Source organism: Dryobates pubescens, chromosome 1 (assembly GCF_014839835.1).
Source record: "Dryobates pubescens isolate bDryPub1 chromosome 1, bDryPub1.pri, whole genome shotgun sequence".
In the NCBI taxonomy this organism is placed as follows: domain Eukaryota; kingdom Metazoa; phylum Chordata; class Aves; order Piciformes; family Picidae; genus Dryobates; species Dryobates pubescens.
The window spans coordinates 40,526,117-40,553,287 of NC_071612.1; the positions used below are offsets into that span (position 1 = coordinate 40,526,117).

A 27,171-nucleotide genomic window follows, 5' to 3' on the forward strand; every position below is an offset into this window, starting at 1 on the left:
CAATAACAGACATTCTTGGACAATTCTAGAAATTACTCTCCTGACACACCTGGCTGTGGGATGGGCTGAAGTAAGGAAAACAGCAAGGGCTACTCAAGCACTGGAATGTGAAGAGCAGCAATATAAAATGGGGTGGGGGGGAAGAGACAGACCTCATGCAGGGACAAGTAAAGGTTTCTCCTCCTACCTCATCACTTTCATCTACTTCAATGCCACCATCTTTGTCATCATCCATTTGCTTGTGGATCATGCGGAGAGCTTCCAGGCTGAACCGATCCTCCTCAGTGAAGCACGGTGGGCTGAGGGAGCTGCAGGGATCTAAAGTGGAGGGGAAACAAAAAGAAAAGCAAAACCAGAAACATCAGCTCCTGTCACTCCAGAACATAAATCTCCCATGCAAGAGAAAGGGAGCTGTATGTGCACATGGATTCCACTGCACAAGCCACCAGATCTTAGATCTCAAATTTAGCTGGAGAGTAACAAAAGAAGTGAAGGGATGGGTGGGGGTGGAATGAAGCCTCTTATTTTTCTTCTCCAGGAGGGAATCCCACAGAATAGGCTGGAATAGTTTGACTCTGGGGTTCTTTTCCTATCATCCATCCGTAGTAACATAGCACTGCAACAGCAAATAAAGGCACTGCACTTTTAAAGCTCCTTTCTGAAAGGCTGAACGGGCAGCAGTGGAGCAAAGGGATTGTCATGTCCTACACTCACTGCTGCATCCACAGACAATGAAGGGATGGCAGCCACACTGCAGATCAAATTCAAAGCAGACAGTGCTAGTGAATGCAGAAAATGGAGGAAGGAAAGCAAGCACAGGGCAAAAGAAAGTTCAGTTGGTGATAATAGATGGTATCCTGTGTGCCAGTCACTCTGGACAGGATTCCAGGTCACAAATAGCACATTTTCACTTGTATTCATTGCTGAAGGCTCATGACTTGTGTGTATCTGGTAGCCCTGCCTACACCACATCGGACTGTTACACCTCTCTACTCACCCTTCCTCAAGGTATGAGCCAAGTGCTCCAAAACACTACCCTGCATGATGACCAACCAGCATTGAAGACTGGCCTTTTAGAGACCTTGGCATTAACTAATGCCTAATTTCATTAACTCTGATGTACCAAATACCATCAGAACACAGAAGGGGGAGAAGGTCATCTAGTTGGAGGTGACCCTACTGATTGCAGGGGGTTTGGACAAGATGACTCTTGAGGGTCCCTTCCAACCCAGTGCAATCTGTGAAAACGCTGTCCAAGTTCAGCTTTCCTAAGGCAGTGAATTCCTGCTATCATAGCCAGTGTAAAAATGCACTGACCGGTCCCAGAAACTGCTGTACTTCACTTCTATCATGTCAATACAAATTGAGGCAGGAGATGAACCATTTTTGTTCCTTCTAATCAAAGGACTAATTAAGCTTTTCTATTTACAGTGGTATTTACTAAATGCTCATTTACCTATGTGATGAAAAGGAAGCACATACAGAAAGCATAGAATCATAGAAGTGGATAGGAGCAAGAGTTTGCAACAGAAAAAATAACTGGGTATTTCCAGACCAGCTGAGTTGGCAGAATTCTGTTCTTCTTTCTACTCTAAATTTTAAAATCATTAAAAATAATGGATGCTGGTAAGACTTGAGATTTTTGCTTTGCAATGAAAAGAAAATGGTGTCATTGAGGGAGGCTAAAGGACTTCTCCCTGTAACACAGGGCTGCGTGTAGAGCTTCTCCTTGCAACAGTAATTGATCGTCTCAAAGTAATTATAATCACCTCAGATTAATCACCCACAAGTGCTAACAACTTCGTTCCAATAGCCATGAACAGAGTACACAACACTACTTAAATGCTCATATATTAGAAGAACCATCTTTGTACTGCAAGATGGGATCTATGGTTAGAAGCAAGCACAATTGTCAGAACAGATAAAGAGGTCCTTCAAACACTCCCAACTTGTTTAATTTTTACTTAGTTCCATTCTTACACAGAACAAAACGTCACATAAAGAGTGTTCACAGCCTGCAAGCACCCACTCAGATGTTTTTCCATTCTGTTCACTGAAAGCCCAGCTTTTCAAACCAAGAAGGCATTTCCTCAAAACTGAGGTTTATCAGTTTCATCATAAGAGGAGTTACTTATCTTAAATACCCTTTCGGGGGTAGATTATTGGGCTAAATACCATTTCAGGGGTATTTAAGCATGAAAGCACTTTAAAGACCTGTGGCTCTTCTTGAGAAAAGCAAACAGGCTGCTTGTGCTTCAAATGTCCCAGGTGCTGGCTGCAGGAACACTTGATCTCTCTCAAGCGATGATGGAGTGCCAATTGCTCCTTTTTGGGACTGAGAAACTTGAGGTAAGACCACACCTCACATCTAACAAGACTTAACCAACTCTGCACAGAAACGAAGTCTGCCTTCTAGTTTATTTTCATCTGGTAAAATTCTGCATTACCAGACTGCCAACACTTGTCAGCCCCCTCTTCAGAGAGCAATTTCAAAACAAAAACAGATCACAAAGCCAGAGTCTAAGGAGTAAGTGCAAAGCATCTCACAAGCATACCTGTGAAGTCCTACCAAATCAAAAACTTCATCTGCAGCTCTGCAGAAGATTCTAGCAAGCCTCTCTCACAGGGCAGAAACAATTCCAGTTACTACTAGGTGGATAGAAACTTCTCAATCCCCCCCAGTTAACCAAGGCAACAGCCAAAAGGGTAAGCCTCCAGATAGAATACACACCATAAGCACAGGGCTAAGGTTCCACAACAAGTTATAAAGCTGGTTGGTAACTTATTTTGCACTTTGGATCTATCCTATGAGAAGTGTTCTGGAATTTCAAAGCTTCTATGGTACTTGAAGATAAAATCAAACTTCACATCTGGAGCAGTTTCTCTCTCCTAGTTTGGTGTGTTGTCATAAACACACTTAGTCCAAAATCATCAGCACAGGAGAGAGCACAAAGATGACACCAAGATGCTCACTCAGGGAATGAACCTGGCAGCTCAGAATGTGGTCCTTCCTCTAACAAAAAGCAGAGACCAAAGGTGACATGGTTTACAGTGAGGGTGGTGAGACAGTGGAACAGGCTGCCCATGGAGGTTGTGGATGCCTCCTCTCTGGACGTGTTCAAGGCAGGTTGGCAACCTGCTCTAGTGGAACATGTCCTTGCCCATGGCATGGGGGTTGGAACTAGATGATCTTGAAGGTCTCTTCCAAGCCAAACCTGTGAGTCTACGATTTTTATCTGAGGTGGGCAAGAGGCACAGACACTCCACATGTCACTCTAGGCACAGCCCAGTTTTTAGTGTTGCTCAGGAGGAGGAAGCTTCAGAAGTTGTGGTCATGATAAAGATGGAATTCATTACTAAAAAAATCAAATGTCACATTTATGTCTCAGCCAGCTTGGCAGAGGCTTTCAAACAAGCCTTCCTCCCACCCTGAGCAGCTCAGTTAATTGCTCAGAGGCAAAGAGTCTTCACCAGTGCAGGAAGGTGCACAGCACCATGGGCACAGACCAGGCAGTGAACTGGGCAGTTATCCAAGCTCAGTGTGCAGGAAGCTTGGTGCAGAGATAAGGGGGGGAAGTCACACTGAGCACCTTGGGGTTTCCCCTTCCTTTCCTTCCTGCAACCCTCCACGCCCTGCCTTTTGCAAGGAGGCCAACATAAGGTGAGACAACAAGAAAAACCCCGGTCTGAAACGCCCCTCAACTCCCATGATCACGGCTTTTCCAGCCCATTTCCTGAGGCACCGGGAGCTAAACTCACCAAGTGGCACTGTCAACACAAGCAGAGAAGAGGATTAATGACCCCCTGCTTTCACGTGTCTGTGTCAGCAAAGCCCTGGAATTTATTTTAGGAATATGGCACCAGAAATGGTTCCAAAGCTCCTCACATCTTTCATCTACCCTGGACACACTTGTGCCTCGACTGCTGCGAGTCAATGAGCTGGCAGCCTGGCACACAGCCCCCCGGCTGGCACTCACACAGCCAGGCACTGACACACAGCACAAAGCCCACAGCCAGGCACACAGAGACGCACAGAGCCCCACACGCAGACACGCACACAGCACAGAGCCCCACAGCCAGGCACACAGACATGCACAGAGCCCCACACGCACACAGCACAGAGCCCCACAGCCAGGCACACAGACACGCACAGAGCCCCACACGCAGACACGCACACAGCACAGAGCCCCACAGCCAGGCACACAGACATGCACAGAGCCCCACACGCAGACACGCACACAGCACAGAGCCCCACAGCCAGGCACACAGACATGCACAGAGCCCCACACGCAGACACGCACACAGCACAGAGCCCCACAGCCAGGCACACAGACACGCACAGAGCCCCACACGCAGACACGCACACAGCACAGAGCCCCACAGCCAGGCACACAGACACGCACAGAGCCCCACACACAGACACGCACACAGCACAGAGCCCCACAGCCAGGCACACAGACACGCACAGAGCCCCACACGCAGACACGCACACAGCACAGAGCCCCACAGCCAGGCACACAGACACGCACAGAGCCCCACAGCCAGGCACACAGACACGCACAGAGCCCCACACACAGACACGCACACAGCACAGAGCCCCACAGCCAGGCACACAGACACGCACAGAGCCCCACACGCAGACACGCACACAGCACAGAGCCCCACAGCCAGGCACACAGACACGCACAGAGCCCCACACGCAGACACGCACACAGCACAGAGCCCCACAGCCAGGCACACAGACACGCACAGAGCCCCACACGCAGACACGCACACAGCACAGAGCCCCACAGCCAGGCACACAGACACGCACAGAGCCCCACACACAGACACGCACACAGCACAGAGCCCCACAGCCAGGCACACAGACACGCACAGAGCCCCACACGCAGACACGCACACAGCACAGAGCCCCACAGCCAGGCACACAGACACGCACAGAGCCCCACACGCAGACACGCACACAGCACAGAGCCCCACAGCCAGGCACACAGACACGCACAGAGCACCACACGCAGACACGCACAGAGCACAGAGCCCCACAGCCAGGCACACAGACACGCACAGAGCCCCACACGCAGACACGCAGACACGCACAGAGCCCCACAGACACGCAGACACACAGCTCATAGCCAGGCACACACACATAGCCCCAAGCTCCACACACAGAACAAAACCCCCAGCCCCACACACAGAACACAGAGCCCACAGCCAGGTACAGACATAGCCCCACAGCCTCTCCAGGTGATTTAGCCACACAGCCGCCAGGCCTGTGCCAGCACCTGGCTGGGGGGCCCTGCTCAGGTATGTGCAGCTCCAGCCTGCCCTTCAAACCACCCATGCCTTAAGCCTTCCCCATGCCTCCCTGAGCCTTTTGGGCCATACAGGGCACACTGATCCTTGGTAACACAGGCTCCCATAGTTGACACTTCACAGAATCATAGACTGGCCTGGGTTGGAAGGGACCTTCAAGATCTACTTCCAACACACCTCTGCCATGGGCAAGGACACCCTTCCACCAGACCAGGCTGCACAAAGCCTCATCCTGCCTGAGCAATCTGGTGTCTCTGGTTTCCCCACCAGCATACCCAGGGCAGCCCAGGGGCTGTGAGCTCCCTGGAGCATTGCTGCTCTACATTCTCCATGGTGAGCACACCATGTCCTCACAGAACTGAAGAGCATTCTTCACACTGACATATGGCAGTCCCACACTCCCATGACTTGCCTTTCCTGAGGACTCCAGGAGTGTACCCTGCTTTGCTAGCTTTACAACTCCTTGTTCCCAAGGAGCCATCTGGGATCAAGGGAAGCCTCACAGAACAGGCAAGCACTACGGGAGTGTCAGCTTCCCAAGAAAGTACACCCAGCTCAAAATAACTGAGTTTCAGCCAGCCGTGGTGACAGCACTAGGCCTTCTTTGTATTCTCCAGTGCCAAAGCAGGTGGCCACAACACCCACAGCTCCCTGCCAAATGCATCCCCAGCAGGCATTGGAACAGGCTGCCCAGGACGGTGGTGGAGTCACCATCCCTGCAGACATTCAGGAAACATGTGGACAGGGCTCTTCGGGCCATGGTGGTGATGGGTTGATAGTTGAGCTCAATGATTCATAGAATGGTTGGGTTTGGAAGGGACCTGCAAGATTGCCTAGTTCCAAACCCCTGCCATGGTTGCTCAAGGCCCCATCCAACCTGGTATTGAACACCTCCAGGGAGGGGGCATCCACAACCTCCTTGGGCAATTTGTTCCAGTGTCTCACCATCCTTACTTTAAAGAATGATCTTAAAGGTCTTTCCCAAGCCAAACAACTCTGTGATTCTATGACTCTAATATCTTTAAGATGTCTGTTTCCTCTGTCCTTCAGTTTTAATCTGTACTTTAATACATCACACTTTCTTCAGCAATTCAATGTCATTCAAGGCCTAAAAAAACCCAAACCCAACTGTGAAACAACAGATTTTCAAGACCTGAGTACAAACCCGAGCGTCAGATGCAAGCAAGGATTACTAAAATGACAGAAAAACAAGTGTTTTCAAGAACTTCACCAGATGTTCAAAGCAGCTCTTCAGAGCGAAGGCAACAAACAGGTTGCTTTTAACTTAAATCCTTATATAAGGCATCATTAAAATCTTCAGATGCTTGAAGAGAGCCTCTCAGAGTGAGCTTCATTTAATCTTTCAATTAAAAGCTCCCAAAGCAAATCACTCCTACTCTTAATAATTAAACTCCTCCATATGGCAAGTAGGCTGAGCAGGATGTAACAGTTAACTTGACAATGTCATTTGTGACATTTGTTCAAATGATTGGAGTGAAAAATAAAGTTCATCATTGCAGTAGATCTTTCCACTAAAAACACCTTTTAAAAAACAGACAAAATTTGAACAAAGAGGGCAGAATACACCACTCCTCTAATCACAACACTGATGTTACTTAGATCAGCTTCCTCAAGAGGAAAATGCAGTAGTAAGGGAGTGGAGAAAGGTGCAACATTGCCTCCAAAGGATTTTAAAATGTCAAGTTTCACATCAAGCTTTTCCATCACTCCGTTAATTTGGGAGTTAAAGAAAACCCGGGTGACTTCTGAAATGGTGTTTAGAAGCTCACACAGCAACAGCAGCTGAGACTTGCAGATGAAACTCCTGACTGAAAGGCCTGGTATCTGCAGAACTTGTTTCAGTCATAGAATAGTTGGAAGGGACCCCCAAGATCATCTAACTCCAACCTCCCTCCCACAGGCAGGGACACCTTCCACTAGACCAGCTTGCTCAAGGCCCCAGCCAACCTGGCTTTCAACACTGCCAGGCTTGGAGCCTCCACAACTTCCATGGGCGACCTGTTCCAGTGCCTCACCACACTCATGAACAAGAATATCTTCTTCATGTCTCATCTCAATCCAGTTTTTCCCAGTTTGAAGCCATTACCCCTCTTCACTCCATGCCTTTGTCAAAAGTCCCTCTCCAGCTCTCCTGGAGCCCCTTCAAATCCTGGGAAGCTGCCCTAAGGTCTCCCCAGAGCCTTCTCTTCTTCAGCATGAACAAGCCCAACTTGCTCAGCCTGTCTTCAGGGCAGAGGTGCCCTCTGATCACCTTCGTGGTCTTTCTTGTGCTGTGGGCTCCAGAGCTGGAGCAAGCAGCCCTGGATCCCTCCCTGGACCTGCTACCATATGTGTGCCACGCTTTGTGACTGGCAACACCTTCAGTTACCAAACCCAAACCCAGCCCACACCACAACTCTGCAGTTCAGCTCCATGAAAGCTGCCATCACTCTTTTCAATCCCACTAACCAACCTCCAGTAATCAAAGCTGGCACTTCAAACAGCCTTAACATAAATCGTGGCTGCTGCAAGATGTACACAAGGGATCTCTGCAGGAGAGAGCCAAGCCTGGCCGTGGCACTACTGAGGAGTGTCCATTTATTATTCTCCTATTTCTGTACCTTTTCAGAGATGCAAATCAGTTACATTTCCCCCCTCCACCCACCCTCCCTTGCAGGATACTAGAAACTTCATGAGGCAGGGAAGGCTTTGATTTTTCCTTAAATCACCATTAGCACATCTCTGCTTTCTCCACACCCACCAAAAAGCTGTCTAATGAGGAACTGAAATTTCATTTTTTTTATATACACACATTAAATAACAAACTATGATTTCATGGATTATATTTTTTAAAGTAGAAATCCAGTCAAATAAACGATGCCACTAACAAAGCAAAGTCCTCAGACAGGTTTCAATTCAAGCTTTTCTAAGCTTTTCCTAGATAAAAAGCTTCAAAACAGACTGCAGAACAGCAGACACATGGCTTTTTGGTCACTTGTTAAGACAGTCAAAACATTGTCAACTATCTTAGAAAACTATTGAAGCACTTTAGAAAGATAAGGAAAAAAGCTCCCATGTTTACTCAAAATATGAAAAAGGAATCATTTGGATAATTATATTTGATGTCAAATGTAATTCTGCTTTAATTTAACGGCATTAAAAATAACCAGCCCAGCAGTGGTTGTATAAAAAGAAATCTGGGTCTGCTAATCATGTCAAGGATGATTCTGCCACCACAAAACATCAGTGTAAACACTTCAGTTAGGCTGTTAGGAAATTAATTAGTAAATTACAACCCTGCTTTGTCTGACTAAACAAAAAATCAAGACGACGGATTCATGGCTTTTCCATCTCCTTCCCACACCCTCCCTGAGCAATGCAGCAGTTTGAAGGGAAGAGGAAGTTGGACAATTGTATACAATAGTCAAAGTAGCCTAATTTAGCAGAGGAATTCCTGCCAACCCTAACAAAGCAGGAGGAGAGGAAACTGGGAGACGCAGCTTATGCAAGCCGTCGAAAATTCTGGCTTTTCCTCCTTCCACCCTCACTTGTACTTTAACAACACTCACTACACAAACCTATGGACTCACATGAACGTGCAGTTAAAACCACAAAGCCAGGCACCTGATCCCTACTCTCAGCAACGGGAAAGTGTCTCACATGCATTAGTACAAGACGACCAAGAAGGTAAATATTTAATGCTGTTTAAACCTCGGCTTTCATCCCCGTATCTTGATTTGGCAGTGAAAATTACTTAACACACCTTTAGAAGCATATGATGTAGTCTGTGCACAATACAGTAATTAACATTTACAATTAAAGCAGCTCCAAGACAAAAAACCAAATTTACCTAGGTTCAAAAGGGACCTACAGCCATGACTTCAGCTGGACTAAAAGCACACCCGTGACTCAGACAAAATCAACAAGAGTATTTCTGCTTTATATCCCACACGTGTTAGAGATTACAGCTATCAAAGAAACGGGTCTGAATTACCAATGTGAGTTAATTAATGCTCTGATGACAAATGAAGCTGATGACATAAACTACAGCTGGATGTTCATATACAGTCAGTGACTACCAACACGTAACATGCCTCTAAGCACAGCACACATTTCAGCTCTGACTGGCTCTTAGCTGCTGCTGTAGTAACTCTCTCCCCATTCCCAGCAGAGTAGCTGGAAGTGCTGCAGCCTGTCCCTGATCACAGACTTCAACCTGCCCAGGAATTTCTCAGCTCTTATGGAACAACAGCAGGAGCACATTTAAGCCACTTTCCTAATTTGTTCAGAAGTTAGGAAGGCAATTTACAGGTGACTTCAAACATCTGGCAACATGTCCATGTCATTTCTGAAACAAGCCTCCTAGTAACTGGTTTCATCAGAAAACCTCACCCTTTTGCTCAGAATTCCCCTCCTCTGCTGTGCACTCATCCAAAAGCCTGATCTTTAGCCTTCTGGTTAAAACTGTGTAGTGAAAATTCATTGTACCCACTTCTGCTCAGACACGGCTCAAGACCTAAGCAGAGCACAAACCACCAAATCCCTCTCTGGATAACCAGAGTGAGAGCATGGCTGTAATTTAAAAGTTTACAACCTTTTTCCATGCTGACAAGGTTGTTCCCCTCTTGGAATTAAAAAGGAGGCTGGGGAAAGCACTTGAGAAGTATTTTACCACCTCTACATAATTTTAAACTAGTAAAAGGCATTAAGAAGTAATCACAGATGTGGTTTTAAGACTTGCTTTGATGGTTGGGCTCAGTGATATTGAAGGTCTTTTCCAACCTTAATGATTCTGTGATTCTTTTGAGAGCTAAAACCTTACATCTTCAGAAAAATGAATTGAGATGTAGTAAAAGTGTAACTCAGAGGAGTGCACTGTAGCCAGATTAATTATTTTCATATAAAATTGTACATGACTTCAAACTTCTAATCACACCCGTTTGCGCTCTGATGGATTTGTTTTCGCTTGTGATTCCGAAACCTCTCTTATATCCATGAATCAGGCGTGCAGGCATGGCATTGCTGACATTACTGAATTACTCCAGCCTTTTACACCACCTGATCTCCTACGTAGATTATTAACTGTTCTAGCCAAGGCATCAAATTTAATCCTCTGTGAGCACCATCTGTAGCATCCTCAGTTCCTCCAGCGTTCCTGTAACAACACGTTGTCAGGATGTATTTATACTTTGAGAAGAGCAGAGCTGAGTGATCCAACCGAAACCTCACATTGTACTGGGAGTAAAGGAAGCTCAGCACCAGGGCCCTTTTCGTTTCTGAAACACACAATCTGTTCGGATCCTAGCATTTGAGTACCACATTTGTCAGCCTGTGGAATGTTTATACTTTCAGAAAGACAGACTCCAAGCGCATAGATTCATTTTGTCAAACATACCATAATGAAACACTTCCTCTGAGCACCACTCACCAGATCATTAATTTGAAGGATGCATAAATAAATCTCAGTTTCTCTGAATAGTGCTGTTAGCTTATGTGCAGATTGCTGGCCAGTTAAGGTCTGTCCTCCTTCCAGGAGCTGACACAAGCCCCTCTGCAGTCAGCACTCACACCCAGGCTGCACAACTGGCACTTTTTGCTCCTACTAATACGCTGTGAAATATTTTCCTGATGATGAATTTCACCAAGTGATAAAGAGGGCTGACAAATCTACTGACCCTGGCTCCCATCTCCTTGGCTTCTTTTATGCAAATCAGATCTAAAGAGCCCAGTTTAAAATAAAGTTTTCAGAACGTGAAAGAAAAGGAAAGTCACACATCCTCAAAACAATCTCTATCCTCATGCTACTGCCCAAACTTGCACTTAACAGAATGCACAGACAAACCAGAGCTGCATGGCTCAGAGATGCCTCTTGGTTGATACCATTTTGATGAATGTATTTCTGGGCCTATAAAAATAGGGTGGCTTTACATTATGCATTCCCTGAGTGCTAAGGTGGTCAGTGAAAGAGCAGCCAGCTCTTGCCCAGCGTGCGCACACTGGGCGCTCACCTTCTGTGCACAAAATCACACAGTAGGAAAAAAATGGAAACTCGATGAATCAAGAGCTCCAAAATCTGAAGTCAGTCATATAATCACAGAATCACTGTGGTTGGAAAACACCTTCAAGATCATCAAGTCCAACAATTATCTAAATCTACCAGGGCCATATCCATGAACACCATATCTAGATGGCACCTCCAGGGATGAGAATTTAACCACTTTAACCACTTCCCTGGGCAGCCTGTTCCAGTGTTTGAGAACCCTTTTGTTGTAGAAGTTTTTCATAATGTCCAACCTAAACCTCCCCTGGCATAACTTGATGCCACTTTCTCTTGTCCTATCAGTTGTGACTTGTGAGAAAAGACCTCCAACCTCCTTTCAGGGAGCTGTAGAGAGTGAGAAGGCCTCCCTTCAGCTCCCTCTTCTCCAGACTAAACACCCTCAGTTCCCAGAGCTGCTCCTCACCAGACCTGTTCTCCAGACCTTTCACCAGCTTCACTGCCCTTCTCTGAACCCAGTCCAGCAGCAAAACATCCTTCTCAGAGAAAGGGGCTCAAAATTGAACCCAGTCCTAGACAACTTGCTGGAAATAACAGCCCTGCAATGGAAAAATGACAGACATTTACCTGCAGCAAGCTGAGCCCATGACTGAACCTTACACACAGCAATGAACTATGAGACAACCTGCATTTTTTTCCAAGTAGGTTTTGTGGCCTAAAACATATAAACCAGACTTTTTGAACCCTATGGCAGGAGCTGGAGCAAGAACAAGCAAAACACTCCAGGAGATCTGACAGAACAGTTCTGGGCTCCTTGGTCCAAGAAGGACAGGGACTTGCTGGAGAGAGTACAGGGTACAGCAAAGGGCAACAAAGATTCTAAGGGGAAACGAAGCATTTCTCTGATGAAGAAAGGCTGAGAGAATTGGGGATTTTAGTTTGGAGAAGAGCAGCCTAAGAGGAAATCTCATCAATGCTAATGAATACTTCAAGGGTGAGTGTCAGGAGGATGGGACCAGGGTTTTTTCAGTGGTGCCCAGTGACAGGACAAGAGATAACAGGCACAAACTTGAACATAAGTTTCAGAGAGGCAGTGGAATCTCCATCTCCGGAGACATTCCAAGCATGCCTAGACATGTTCTTGTGTGACCTTCTCTAGGTGATCCTGCCTTGTCAGGAGGCTTGGACTCAATCTCCAAAGATCCCTTCCAGCCCTTGCCATTCTGTGATTCTGTTTCTAACATCGCTCCAGTTATCTCAGCACCTGTCTTTTCTCCAAGGCTCTCCTCAACACACTTGAGAAGTCACTAGCTCCTGACTGCAACCAGTTCATATCATGATGTTGTCCAGAGACAACTCATCTCCACAAACTAACACCAGCAAGCTCAAAGCCTCTGCTAAGTGCAGGTCTCTCCCAAACATCACTAGCATTTATGCACTCCCCATCTTCAAGCTCTCAGTTCCAGAAGCCAGAACAGGCACAAAGAATTCTACACACAGGACTACAAACAAAAGCAACACCACAGGTCCTGTCCCAAAGCTGGCAGCCTAGGACTCCTGGCTCCAGAAAGCCAAGTGGGTTTGTGATTGGGTTTTTTGTTTTGTTTAAGGGTTGAAGCTTTTATTTTCACTACTGTTAGGACCACAGGACAGGTTTCTGCAGAGAAAAAACAGCCTGGAAAGAGCAAGCAAGTATGATGATCTCTTAAAAATGAACACTGTGACAACCGAGGTCACCCAAAAAATGCAAATGAACAATGGTACAAGATATCTTGAAAGGAAACCAATGACATGAAGAGATATGTAACATATTTTGAGTCCTCGCTTAAATCCCAAACCATCTTCCTGACATACATTGGGAAATATCAAGATGAAAGGAAAGGCTTTGTTCCAGATGTTGACTGCTTTTACTTCCAAGGCTCATCACAGGTGCTTTATGACATATACATGTTTGTTTAAACAGCAAATGTCATTGTCCATTTTAGAGCCTGTCATAAGACTCTGAACACTAAATACTGATCTGCACCTATCAGATTTGAAAAGGTTAAAGCATGAAAACAAACATCCTAGGTTATTTTTATTCTATTTTAACTGTGCTGGACACACTGCAAATTGGAAGTGGGGATCTCATGCATGGTATTTCACCAGTGCTTCTGGGTCTCTTTGCTGCCTGCACAGGCAGAAGCAGGAAAGCAGGCAGAGAGCCAGATTCCAGCAGCTAGAAATGTTTCCGCTACGTTACCTTTCTTTAATATATCAAATATCAGCACATACAGGCAGTCCATCATCTGCAATATCAAAAAGGAAACAGCATCCAGGAGTTCAAAAAGCCATCTGCCCATCACTCAGCACAAACAGAAGTAAACCAGAACCACCACAGATTGATTCTACCTCAATACATTCCGTGAGATCCCAACTTCCAAAGCCCCAGTAAGCTGCTTTCACACGAGACCACCTGTTTCCCACAGACACAGAAATGTGTGATAAACAGAACACGTAGAGAAAACACTTGGATTAAATCTGGGATGTTTTCAAACATGCTGGCATTCCTCTCTTGCCTTGTTAGGTGTCATGCTGCTGGTTTATGGCTTCCATAGACAATAAAGCCCATCTGAAGCTTCTTTCACATCTCAAAGAGGAGCATGTTTTGTGATTTTGTTCCACCTTGCAATTTCCCTTTGGTTTAACCAAGCACAAGGAACACATTCTGCAGGCTTTATCTGCAAGGTCCAGCTTCAAGCCCTGCATGTAGTACCTGACAAAGCTGATATCCAAAGCACCAGCTAGCCCCTGTCAGTCTAACTTTCAGCCAGCAGCAAGGAATTCATCTTGTCTATAGTAACAGTGATGTGTTAGGCTAGAACTCTACCATTTTAAAGCAATTTTTACACCAAGCCATCCGAGGGGGCAGGAAGACAACGTTTTTCTGCTCTGCATTCCTGAGGAATACTGAACACAATCAACATTCTTTAGAGCAAGGGTGGTGAGACACAGGTTGCCCAGAGAGGCTGTGGATGCCCCCTCCCTGGAGGTGTTCAAGGCCAGGTCAGATGGGGCCAGGAGCAAGCTGGTCTAGTGGAAGGTGTCCCTTCTCATGGCAGGGAGTTGGAACTAGATGATATGGAATGTCCCTTCCAACCCAAACCATTCTGTGATTCTATGAACATCCAGTTGGTAGCAGAAAAATGCCTGACAATTGTGCCATGCTCACCATAACACAAAGGTATACTCTCCATTTGTTGTAGTAAACCACAAAGGAAACAGTTTCCTCCTTTCATTAAGTTTCATTTCTTTAGTGAAATTTACACACAGACATTAATACACAGAAGTCTCCAGTTCCCAGAACAGTTACACGTAAACACACTCTGCTGCCATGTAAAATGTTTGCTCAAGTTCTCTTTGCACCAGTGAAATTTGATTACCAATGCCCACCCAAAGCCAGGTGTTGGTGCCTCTAAAATCCTAAAGCAAACAGGTGTTTTCAAACTGATTCAGTTCACACTATCGAGAAATTAATTCATCAGAACTTTTTAACCAGGAGGACATGCTCAGAAAAATTCTACTGCTAGTCAGAAATTCTGGAAACAGCATGAGCCACTGTGACAGTTTAGGCTAAACCATCACAGCCACCTAGCCATGTGCTGGAGACAGAGCAAAGAACAGCAGTATTTGTCTAGGGTTACCTAAACGCAGCTTTGAAAACCATGAGATTAAGATGGCCCTCCTAAGAGGTACAATCATCACGAATTGAAAGCTGAGTGTGCTTATCACCCTGTAAGCAGGACCATTTCCTCACCTCCATTACCTGTGGGAACACCATAGACAGAGACTGCACTGCCCACCAACTGCCCTCTTCATTTGGTAATCAGCAATTAACTCCTCCAATTAACCTGCTTAGGAATCACACAATCACGGAATGGTTTGGGTTGGAAGGGACGTTAAAAGATCATCCAATTCCAGCTCCTTGCTATGGGCAGGGACACCTACTACAGTAGCTTGCTCAAGAACTCAATCCAGCCTGGCCTTGAACACTTCAAGGCTTGGAGCTTCTCTGGGCAACCTGCTGCAGTGTCTCACCACCCTCATGGGAAATAATTTCTTCCTCATCTCTTATCTCTATCTAGCTTCTTCCAGTTTGAAGCCATTACCCCTCATCTTAACACCCCATGCCTCTGTCAGAAGTCCCAAGATCTCTAAGTTCTACCACCCCCTGATTCAAAGCAGTACATTGTGTATAATGAAGGGATGAGAGTTCCAGCAGAAATACAATGAAGGGAGCAGGGAGTCCAAGACTGCTGTGCCTGTAGCAGCCCAGAGCTCAACATCAACCTTTCAGAGGAAAGAATTATAGAATTCACCACTACTGGCATGTTCAGGCCAGGAGGAGGGATTTAGGCTGCACTGTACATTGCATAACACTGCTTTGCATCTTGTAGTCCCACAAGAAATTAGTTGTTTTAGGAGACACTCTTTATGCACAACATTATGAGGGCAAATCAGCTAAAATTCTACTACAGATGGCCAGTTTGGCCCCAGCTAAATGACAACCTGTGCTTTGAAGTGAGGCATCCATTGCAAAAGCTTAGACCTTTGGGCCATGGCTCAAGAAAATCTGATACGCTAAGTTTTCTAAAGCTCCAGCAGCATCCAGTGCTGGTTTGGTAAGAAGCCTCACATTTTCTTTCAGCAATATGGAAATATTTAATATTCCCTAAGGACAAACACCTACAAAAGGTTGGATGGCCTTTTGGACATTCACACAGGTTTTTAAAGCTGACCCTTTGAGGAGGGTGAACAGTTTTCATCTACAGAAGTTAGGGCCGCTTTCAAACCTTTCCACTGTTTCTACAAGCAGAGAAAGTAATTTATGACACAGTGTTACATAACTTGCTGCACTACAACTGCAATCTTGATCAAAAATAAGATTCAAGATGCTGTTGGCTCAGTTGCAGTCAGCAGCAGGGGGGAGGGAAACAGGAGGGTGTGGAAATGGCAGATGAGGAGAGAAGATGGCAAACCATCGGTTTTACTCATCTACGAGGAGCAGGGCAGCAAAAGAACCTCACCAAAAACAGCCAATGTATTCACAAAAAATAAGAGCTTGCAAACTGAGACTTTACTGATATTTTTACTGGAAAGCTGTAGGAATGACTGCATCTCTGAAATGTGCTAAGAAGCAGCAAGCAAAATTAGTTAATTGAGTGAAATCAAGGAGATCTGGAGAACTAATGCAACCAACACCCTGAAAACATACCCAAATCCACTCCAGCAGAGCTCAGTTCATCAACTGGAAGAGATTCTGCCTCAGTAGAAGAACTCCTGAGCTCACAGCTGATATGTACAATTGCTTGCAGGGAGCACGTTATAGAAGCTGTAACTCTGAAGGCAGTTCAGGCTTTAAACAGAAGAGAATTCAGCCCAGCCTCTTCTGAGCAGCAGCAGCTGTTCCTTGTAACTGAACCTGAGCATTGTTTACTTTCATGCAGCTAGCTAAAAGCTGCTTTCCAGCACTTGTCAGGAACAGCTCACCTAGTAAGCAGAGTCAAGCTAGTCGAATTTTTAAGTACCAGCACTTAACCAGGCTCAAGCACCAAGGTGCCCTCTGAAAACAAAAAAAATCAATGTATCAGACTTAATTTACTGACTGGCATGGTGTAAATAATTAGAAGTTTCACCAAGGATTAAAAGAAAATAAACATTTTGAGACCATAGAAGTCACTGGGTAGTGTGAATTAGTGGTAAAAAAATTAATTTCTGTAAGCGATTGGTTTGGGGGGAGGGGGATTGGGGGAGGGGGTTTGCTTGGTTTGGTTTTTTTAAATAAAATGTACTTCAACCCAAGTTTTACTAAACAAACTTGGAGAGCAGAGTTCTTTCAATCCCCGTGTTTCACAGCAGATCACATGGGCTGTTGATTTACTGATCCCTCACAAAGGATTATGTGTTATAGTAAAGCCTGATTAATAGAACAGAGTTCTTTCGGCTTGGCAATTCAGATAAAGATTACATCAGCATTTGAAAGACCTGGACAAGACTGCATGGCTACTAGGCCAAGACAAAAATCCAATCTCTCCTGTTTCAAGTGCAAAATGCCAAAAGCACACAGAAACTGTGAAGCAAACACAAACCATTGCTTTCACCTCAATCTCTGTCTGCCTTTCCATGAGAACTCAGCTCAACAGGAGATACTCCACAACTCCAGAGCAGCGAGATGACAAATGAAGCACCCAGCTCCAGAACACACATCTTCAGGTACTTCACTCAAAGCAAGCATCCATTTTACTCTGAAAAGCAGCAGCAAGCAGTTCCTGCCCACTCTCTATCATATGCAACATCACACAGACATTGTTTTGGTCTTCGTAAGCTCCTGAGGTGAACACAAGCACACAGCTTTTCCTTACCTGGAAGGGCTTTCTGCCTGCAGGCCAATTTGAAACAAGCCCAAAAAGGAGGCAGCAGGAGGATGAGGGCTGCTTTAAGAGATCATCTTTGCTGTGCTCAGACACCCACTGGCACTGGCCAGATGAGTTCCCATTCGTAAGGGCCACATGCTCCTGTGAGTGCACAGGGCCCAGGAGAGCAGAGGAGTGTGGCACAGCACTGCTCAAGAGAGCCAGCACCAAAAAGCAGCCAGCTAAGGAAGGTTTACTTCAAGACAAGTAGGATTTTAGCTCTAGTATTCCCACAGGGACATCCCAATACAAGATCTTCTCTGAACACTTAGCTTTTCTTACTATACTTTTATTTTTAAACCTTATAGCCATTGCTACATAATTCACTACATTAACAGATGCCAAGGTCATCTACCAATAACTGGGCACACTGACCTACTGAAGGTTAACACTTGCCCTGGGCCAGTCAAAGCCTGGGCAAGGAAGAATTTGACAACAGTTTCCCATATCTCAGAGTGCTGAGGCACTGAAACAGGATGTGGATGCCCAGGAAAGTAGTGGATGTCTCTCCTCCTTGAAGGTATTCAAGGCCAAATTACACGAGGCCTTGAGCAACCTGGTCTAGTAGAAGGTGTCCCTGGCCATGGCAGGGGGTTGGAACTAGACGATCTTGAAGGTCCCTTCCAACCCAAACCATTCTATGGTTAAATGAAGCCTGATGGCAATTTAAAACAACAAACCTAGGCAACAGTTTCAGGTCAAATTTGTCTTCAAAACAACCCCTGAGTCCAGAATGTGTTCAAGTCAGTCCTAGCACCACCCTGCTCCAAACATTAGCGCCACCCCAGCTCTGCCAGCACACCACCTTGATTGATTGCTTTCTGTAGTCTAGAGAATCATCCACCCACAAGATATGGCTGATAGAAGCCACACCTCAGAGAGGTTTCCAACAGAAACAAGGTAATCAGGACAAACATTTCAGCCACATCTGTTGCATCTCCTTTTCCTGTCACCTTTGAGACTGCAAACTGACTCAAAAATTCATCTCACCAGCAGCTTCCCTTCTCCTCCTCCACACCAAGGGGCCCTCAACACAGGACAGAAGAAAACAGGCTGAAGCTGTAGGCTCTGTGTTGTGTCATTAACTCATCAGGAAGACGATAGAAAGCTGGTGTCATAAGTCAGGCTTGAGATTTTGCTTGGGTGCAAACATCTCAGTCAGCTTGCAGCCACCTGGGCCAGGACCTGCAGAGGAACTCAGTCACTGGCAGCACACCACTGAGCAGCAGTCTGTGGCTACAGCCACCAGCCTGGTTTTGCTCAGTCCATAGCTAGCTAAACAGCAGGATTTGAAGAAGCCACAAAAACATCTAGTATTCCAAGCAATCAACTCGTTATCTAGCACAAACCCAAGTTTCCAAAACGCTACCTACACTGCCAGAGAGCTGCAGCTACTGACAAGCATTACACAGCAAGCCAAGGAGAAGCACAGAGGCCTCATTCCTGCAGTACAGAAGCTCAGAAAAGCCACTACAACTTGTTACTGTCTGCTATCAGTGCTGTCAGTTCCTACAATCAAGCAGGTCGGTGCTTTCCTGTTGGTGTCACTTCTCCCTCCACGGCACCACACAGCTGCTCCCTGCTTGGCTTGAGTTAACTCAGTTTTCCCTCAGCATCTTGCACATTTCATACCCAGTCCCAGGGCTTTCATTCCAGCTTCTCACTGCTCTCCTTACCTGGGAATAGGTATTACCAAACTGCTGTCAGGTGGCTTTGACATTCTGGTATCAAATCCATCTCCTTTCTGCAGCTTCCTAACCTTTTTTCTTTCTTTAAGCCATAAATACCATTTCAGTCATGCAACACCTCATCTAGTGATTAGAGATTGCTACTTCCCTCTGCTCAAAAAGCAGTTCCCACTTTCTAAAACTGGTTTTTTTTGTTGGTTGTTTTAAACAAGTGGTTCATTGTAGTTAGTTTCTCATTTTAGCAGCAGCAGAATGGCAGATATGCATCACTGGGCATTCTTCAACAGTTACAGGGTTTTTCCACTTAACAAATCAAAGTAATCACAGCATGGTGGGGGTTGGAAGGGACCTCTGGAGTGAAGAGAGGCTAAGGGAGCTGGGATTGTTTAGCCTGGAGAAGAGAAGGCTCAGGGAAGACCTTCTTGCTCTCTACAATTACCTGAAGGGAGGTTGTAGCCAGGATGGGGTTGGTCTCCTCTCCCAGGCAACCAGCACCAGAATGAGAGAACACAGTCCCAAGCTGCACCAGGGGAAGTTTAGGCACAAGGTAAGGAGAAAGTTCTTCACAGAGAGAGTTGTGAGCCATTGGAATGGGCTGCCCAGGGAGGTGGTGGAGTCACCATCCCTGGAGGTGTTCAAGAGGGGATTGGATGTGGCACTTGGTGCCACGGTTTAGTAGTCATGAGGTGTTGGGTGACAGGTTGGATTTGATGATCTTTGAGGTCTTTTCCAACCTTGTTGATTCTATATCAAGTCCAACCCCCACTGTCAAGGCAGGGTCACCTAGAAAAGGTCACACGGGAATACTTCCAGGTGGGTTTGGAATGTCTCCAGAGATGGAGGCTCCACCACCTTCCTGAGCAGCCTATTCCAGGGCTCCAGCACCCTTAAAGAAGTTCTTCCTCATGTTTAGGTGGAGCTTCTTGCATTCAAGTTTGTACAGTATTTTTTACAAGCATACACCCTTGTCTGAGCAATGCTAAAACCAGGGGTCTGTTGGGGGGGTTGCGTTGTTTATATTTTAATTTCTGAAAGCTGTTTTTTCAAAGAGGACATTGCAGAGAGAAAAACAAAGGAAAGAGCACCACAATTCTCTAGATGCACCAGGGATTGCCTTCAATCAGTAGGAGCATGCCAACACTGTTGAACTAGGACCATCCTATGCCATCAGAGACAGTGCTGGACACGAGGGCAGGGATGCCAGTGACACTAAAGCCGCCTTACTGTGATAGCTCAGCTGTGTCAGTGCTGCAGATGAACTGCTAAGCCCTGCCTCTCAAACACCTCTGAGTGCAGGCAGCCAGCACTCTCTCCTGCAAGATAAAGTTCACACCAGCTCAAAGATCTCACCAAAGTGCTCCCTCAAGCCATAGAGCTTTATAGTTTTATTAGCAGAAATCCAGACAATTTTGCCCTGTTCATTTCAGTCCAGATTCACAGGAATCCTTGGTCCCTGGCAACATCCTCTATTTGTTTGCTGTCTAAAAAACTGTTTATCAACCAAGGAAAAGCCACACTTTCCTTAATGCCTGTCCTGTGCTCAGAGTGCCTGCAGTTTGCTATTCCCTTATCAATGTCAGAAATAGAATAGAATAAACCAGGTTGGAAGAGACCTTCAAGATCATTGAGTCCAACCTATCATCCAACGCTATCTAATCAACTAAACCATGGCACCAGCACCCCATCCAGTCTCTTCCTTAACACCTCCAGTGGTGGTGACTCCACCACCTCCCTGCGCAGCCCATTCCAATGGGCAATCACTCTATGAGGAATTTCTTCCTAACATCCAGCCTAAACCTCCCCTGGCACAGCTTGAGACTGTGTCCTCTTGTTCTGGTGCTGAAATATTGCACAAATGTTCTAAGACAAAAACAGCTACATCCAATTCTGCCTGGAAAATGTTGCCTGTTTCTTGAGGCTCCACTAGTGTTTTACCTGCAGGCAAATTCAACAGCCAATAAACCGCACAAACTCCTTTCCCTAAGCTGATGCACCCAGCAGAAGGGAGGGTATGGTGTGTAAAAGCAAGACAACTTCTCAGAGACGGGATGCAAACACAGGGGAGAATTACTGACTGTGAGGCATGGAGCTGGTCTCTTGTACTCAAAGGCTTCCTCAGTTATACCCAACCCAAAATCTGGCACTTCCCTTTCTCCCAGTTGCTGCTGAACAGCTACAAGTTCAGTGGCAGAAATCTCAGCCAGCACAACAATCCTCTTCCTTCCTCCTGAGCTGTGCTGCTGACAAAGCCAATGCTGTCTGCAACCACTGAAGAGAAATCCCAGCCCGAGCTGCAGAGGGGAAGATGTGGAGGGGAAGCTGCAGAGAACTGACCGCTGCTGCTCTCTGCGCTAAGTACCCCGGAATGTTTTTTAGCAGAGAACTTCTTACCAGAAATATTGCTAATTGGGCTTAAGTCCATTATGTGCTTCATAAGCTGCTATTAAAAGTTACTAAACAGAGGAATGCAGAGGTAATCACACCTTCCTTGCTTGAGCACTGTGTGCTGTTCTGCCCAGCTCCAAAGAAGAGACCTTCATGTGAAAAAGGCATATAAAAGTACAGAAGCAGCACAGAAAAGTAAGCCAAATAATGATTTTGAATAGCTACTAGCTAAAAAAAAAAACAAACAACCACCAAAAAAACCACCACCAAGATGCCTTTCCATGGTGTACTAGACCCTTAGGAGTTCTACTGATCGTCATATGTCCAAGACAACTAACCTTACTCAGCATGAGATCTACGTGATGGAACAGAAAGCTATTTGTGTAAGGTAACAATCAAGCTGGAAGAGTCTTCACACCTCAGGACACAAGTCAAGGAGCAAAGGCGTTTTGCTAGGAGGTGTTAACCAAATCCCTGTGATGCACCTCTCTGTGCTAGGCTCCCTACAACAGCCTTTTCTCACATCCCAGGCAACTGTTCCAAGATATCAAATAAGCTACTTCCCAGATGTGCAAGATAACAATTTGTATTTCAAGAAGTCTTTAACCAGCCACATCTGGACAGAAATGCAACATGTCCAAAGACATTTGTGAATAACAGTGTCAAGTGTTGACCAAAAGAGCTGTCTCTGAAAAAAACCTACAATTTCCTGAAGAATTTCTATGATTTCCACATTACACCACCATGGATAACACCCAGGGCTTTTCTCTTAAAGCACCAGACAGCAAGGTTTTAGACTAGAATAGAACAGGCCAGACCAGGTTGGAAAACACCTTCAAGATCATTGAGTCCAACCTATCATCCAACACGGCCTAATCAACTGAACCATGGCACCAAGCACCCCATCAAGTCTCTTCCTAAACACCTCCAGTGATGGTGACTCCACCACCTCCCTGGGCAGCCCATTCCAATGGGCAATCACTCTCTCTGTGAAGAATTTCTTCCAGCCTAAACCACAGCTTGAGACTCTGTCCTCTTGTTCTGTTGGTGGTTGCCTGGGAGAAGAGACCAACCCCCACCTGGCTGCAACCTCCCTTCAGGGAGTTGTAGACAGCAATAAGGTCTCCCCTGAGCCTCCTCTTCTCCAAGCTAAGCAACCCCAGCTCCCTCAGCCTCTCCTCACAGGGCTTGTGCTCCAAACCCCTCCCCAGCTTTGTTGCCCTTCTCTGGACACCTTCCAGCAACTCAACATCTTTCCTAAACTGAGGAGCCCAGAACTGGACACAGGACTCAAGGTGTGGCCTACCCAGTGCTGAGTACAGGGGCACAATGACCTCCCTGCTCCCGCTGGCCACACTGTTCCTGATGCAGGCCAGGATGCCATTAGCCTTCTTGGCCAGCTGGGCACACTGCTGGCTCATGTTCACACCACCAAACTGAATCTTCTTTCCCAGCAGAAGTCTCACCTGAGCAAAATGGTTCTGCCTAACAGACCGCAGCGATGGATGCTCTGCAGAAATGCAACTTTGTTCCTTTAGAAAGCAGCAAAACCACTGCCCGAGATCACTTTGTGTTGAATACACCACCTCAGGTGTCTGTAAAGCTCTACAAGTGATATCCAAAACTTTACTTCATTAATGGTTTGAAAAAATGAGGTAAGAGAAGGTGCATGCACACAGCCCTCCCCGTTTGCTGTGCGAGTCTGTGGCAGTAACAGAAGCGAGCCTGAATTACTTGCAGAAAGGTGAAAAAAGCCTTCAGAGTCTCTTGCAGCATCACTTCAGTAGCACTGATTTTTGAGCAATCTGTTCTGGTGCATCCACTAACCCAAATCCCGCCACACCAAAGGCCTTAAGAAAGTTAAAGCAACTACTACACCCTACCCTAAACACAAGAGATGCTTTGTCAGAGAATCAGCTATCAGCCACATGAAGTTATGTAGGAGAGGGGAATTGAAAGACACACTGTGCCCTGCCAAGCACCCTCAGCGTGGAAAGTTTCAGAATCACCACAGATCTCACAAAAATAAAACACATAATTAAAGCTGTGCCTCAATTTAGCATTTCTGGTTTTCTTTATCCTTGTTTCCTAAACAGCTGTGACAAAGTAATGTTTACTTCCATGAACAAACACACCAAAGGAATGAGAGACAAGGAACAATTCCAGTGTCCCCAACTTGTTTACAGCTGGGAACTGTGTCTGCAACCCTTCAAACCCTACATGAAAACAAGTCTGTCACCACCACTCTAATGATCTGTGGGTCTAAGGACCATCAATGCCAAGGTCTTTTTCTCCTTCTACAATGCACTACACAGCATGACCTGTGCCACACTCTTCCCCTGGCTCATCCCTCATGCCACTGACAACTTTAGCTAGCTTCTCCACCATGTTCAGTTAGCATCCATCTTATGCTGAACATTCACAAGGCCACACTGGCAAACTTTTACCAGTTCCAGTGACTTGCCTCATGTTTGCTTGCTTCTCCTCTCTCCAGCCTGAATGGGCAGCAGTGGAAGCTAGCTGCCATATTCACCACTGTGCCAGGCATGGAGTCCATTCTGACCCACCTTCTGTTGCAAGCAGCCCATGTTGATTGCAGTGATGAAACATGCCATGTTCAGGGAACATCCAGTTATTTACTAGCATGGCTATATACAAGAAGGGGTCCAGCTCAGGGATATCAATGTTCTAATGCCACATACAATCATAGAATTGTTAGGGTTGGAAGGGACCTCAAGGATCATCTAGTTCCAACCCTCCTGCCATGGGCAGGGACACCTCACACTAGATCAGGTTGCTCACAGCTACATCCAGCCTGGCCTTAAAAGTTTCCACGGATGAGGCTTCTACCACCTCCCTGGACAATCTGTTCCAGTGTCTCAGCACCCTCATGGTGAAAAACTACTTCTTAACATCTAATCTGAATCTACCCATTTCTAGTTTTGTTCCATTCCCCCTAGTCCTGTCACTACCTAACACCCTAAAAAGTTCCTCCCCAGCTTCTTTGTAGGCCCCCTTCAGATACTGGAGGGCCACAAAAAGGTCTCCTTGGAGCCCTCTCCAGACTGAACAGCCCAAACTCCCTCAGTCTGTCCTCATAGGAGAGGAGCTCCAGCCCTCTGATCATCCTCGTGGCCCTTCTGTGGACACATGTGGACACATTCCAGCACATCCAAACCCTTCTTGCAAAAGGGATTCCAGAACACATATAAAAGCCTTTTGTGTCTATTCCGTGTGTTAGACTGAACACAAAAATAATTCCCTACATTAAGTGGTGGGTCAACCATCCATTCTGAATGCAGTGATAGAGGCATTCATTAACTGTGCAGAAAAAGTCAACATCAATTCAGGCAGTAATAAGGCCTCAGCTGATCTAAAGAGCTCTGCATGGCTTTTATTAGGAAAAGAAAAAACATTTCTCAAGTGCTCACCCTCATATCATTTATCCTCTACCTGAGCTGAACCACCTGATAAAACAACAGAAAAGCAAAAGCTGCACACACACCAAAGAAATACATCTACTTCTGGATTTATTTTCTCCTTTGAACACACTGCTTTGCAAGTTCCCTTGGACATTCAAGTGAGGAGGTAAATAAAAGGTGTGACCAAAAGTGAAGGTAAGGTTGGGCAGGCAGCCAAGGCCAGAAAATAAAAGACAAAAAAAGGAAGAAGAAAAAAAGACACACATTAAAGAACTTCCATGGCAGAATAAACCATTCTAACTAGACACACCACAACTGCTCAGCATATTTTCAGTTATTACAGGATTTGTATCTAGAAGTCCCCTGCAGATTTCTAGAAGCAGGTTCATGGATGGCATGAAACACACAGAATCACAGATTGCATTGGGTTGGAAGGGACCCTCAAAGGTCATCCAGTCCAATCCCCCTGCAGTCAGCAGGTGCACCTCCAACTAGACCCCATCTGAAGCACATTCAGTTCTGCTCAGTAGTACATGCCAGACCTTCAGCATCAGTGCTGATTTCTCCCCACTTGATTAGCCAGGCAAACAGGCAGGAACTCTCCACAGATTCCAACACCAGTCCAGGAAGGAAACAGAAAGTCAAGAGAATCCCATCAGCTACTCTGAACCACTAAAGAAAATCCTCAGCCACCACACAACTTCAGCCTCCTAATGAGCTGCAGATTATGTCACCACATGTTCCTGAAGACGCTGGGTTTTCTCTGGCTCTCTGATATCTTCCAAAGACAGGTCTTGGCCATCAGAAAAAAAAAAAAAAAGACACTGCCCACAACTATCCTTCCTCCTGTAAACCACACAGGAACGGTAATGAAGCACTAAGAGCAACTCCAAAGCTCTGGGAGCTGCAAAGATAAGAGTAGGCAGAGCATGTTCTGCTTGTGACTAACTCCACCAGAGTTGCATGGCACTGAACAATTGTGGGCGAGAACATCGCCAGTTCTAATTTAGCACAACAGCAGAGCTGTGAAGTACAAAATGTGACTTGAAGTTCCCAGATGCAATTAATGCAGAGGTGGAATTGTTCTCTCTTTTTTTTTGCAGAGCTGTGCTTCCATCTTATCTGCAGATCTACAATTTTTCTGTTAAGGGTTCTAGAACTGCATGAACTTCTGGCAGGCTACTGTTTACTTTTGGTACTCTTTATCAGGCAAATAGGTGTAAAACCAGATGAGCCACAAAAAAAACCCACCATCTAGCAAAGCATGGAAATTCCTTCCAGAGCCTACATGGTGTTTGCAGTTAGTTGCTGTGGTACCCAGCATTTTACAGGATCCACACAACTCCTGCATCAGAAGTGTAGCCAGAGAGTGCCTGTATTTAGCTGTTCAGCATTCCTGTTCCGTTCTGAAACTGGAGCATAAAAAGGAGCAGAAGTGGTGAGTCAGACTAGGTGAGAAGGCTGCTGTAAGGAGGTTGGGGTGGACAACCAGAACATCAAAAACATGCACAAGATCTGTTGGGGTGCAGGAGGCAAGGCAATACAAATGCACCAGCACAACTCAACTGATAAGGCATTTAGAAGCATCTTACAAAGTGCTTTATGAAACACTATACCACCCAAAAACCATTTCCTTACACTGCAGCTCAACCATTCCCACACTGTGAAACAGTCCAAAAGCTGAAGTGAAGGCAGGCACAGATCATCCTCTATAGTAAATCTGTCAGCTACTAAGACTGAAACCTTCTGAAAGTTATAAATTACAGCTAATGAGGCTATTGAAGATGGGTAGAAAGAGTTAACATCACCTCCCCTGAGTAACACATTAATTATAGCTTCCTAGGTAGTGTTACTGATGGGCTGAAACCTAACCCTGTAGCATTTGAAACCACACAGAAAACAACTTCAATGCA

At 45.8% G+C, this 27,171-nt stretch overlaps 1 protein-coding gene across 4 annotated transcripts in view; it reads right to left on the bottom strand.

Moving 5' to 3' along the window:
• Nucleotides 1-27,171, bottom strand: part of STIM2 (stromal interaction molecule 2) — a 70,758-nt gene that overhangs the window by 26,777 nt on the left and 16,810 nt on the right. For all 4 annotated transcript variants that reach the window (XM_054164227.1, XM_054164245.1, XM_054164239.1 and 1 more), the window contains exon 2: nucleotides 188-318. In XM_054164227.1, coding sequence (XP_054020202.1) covers nucleotides 188-318 — 131 coding nt within the window. The remainder of the gene's footprint in view (nucleotides 1-187; nucleotides 319-27,171) is intronic.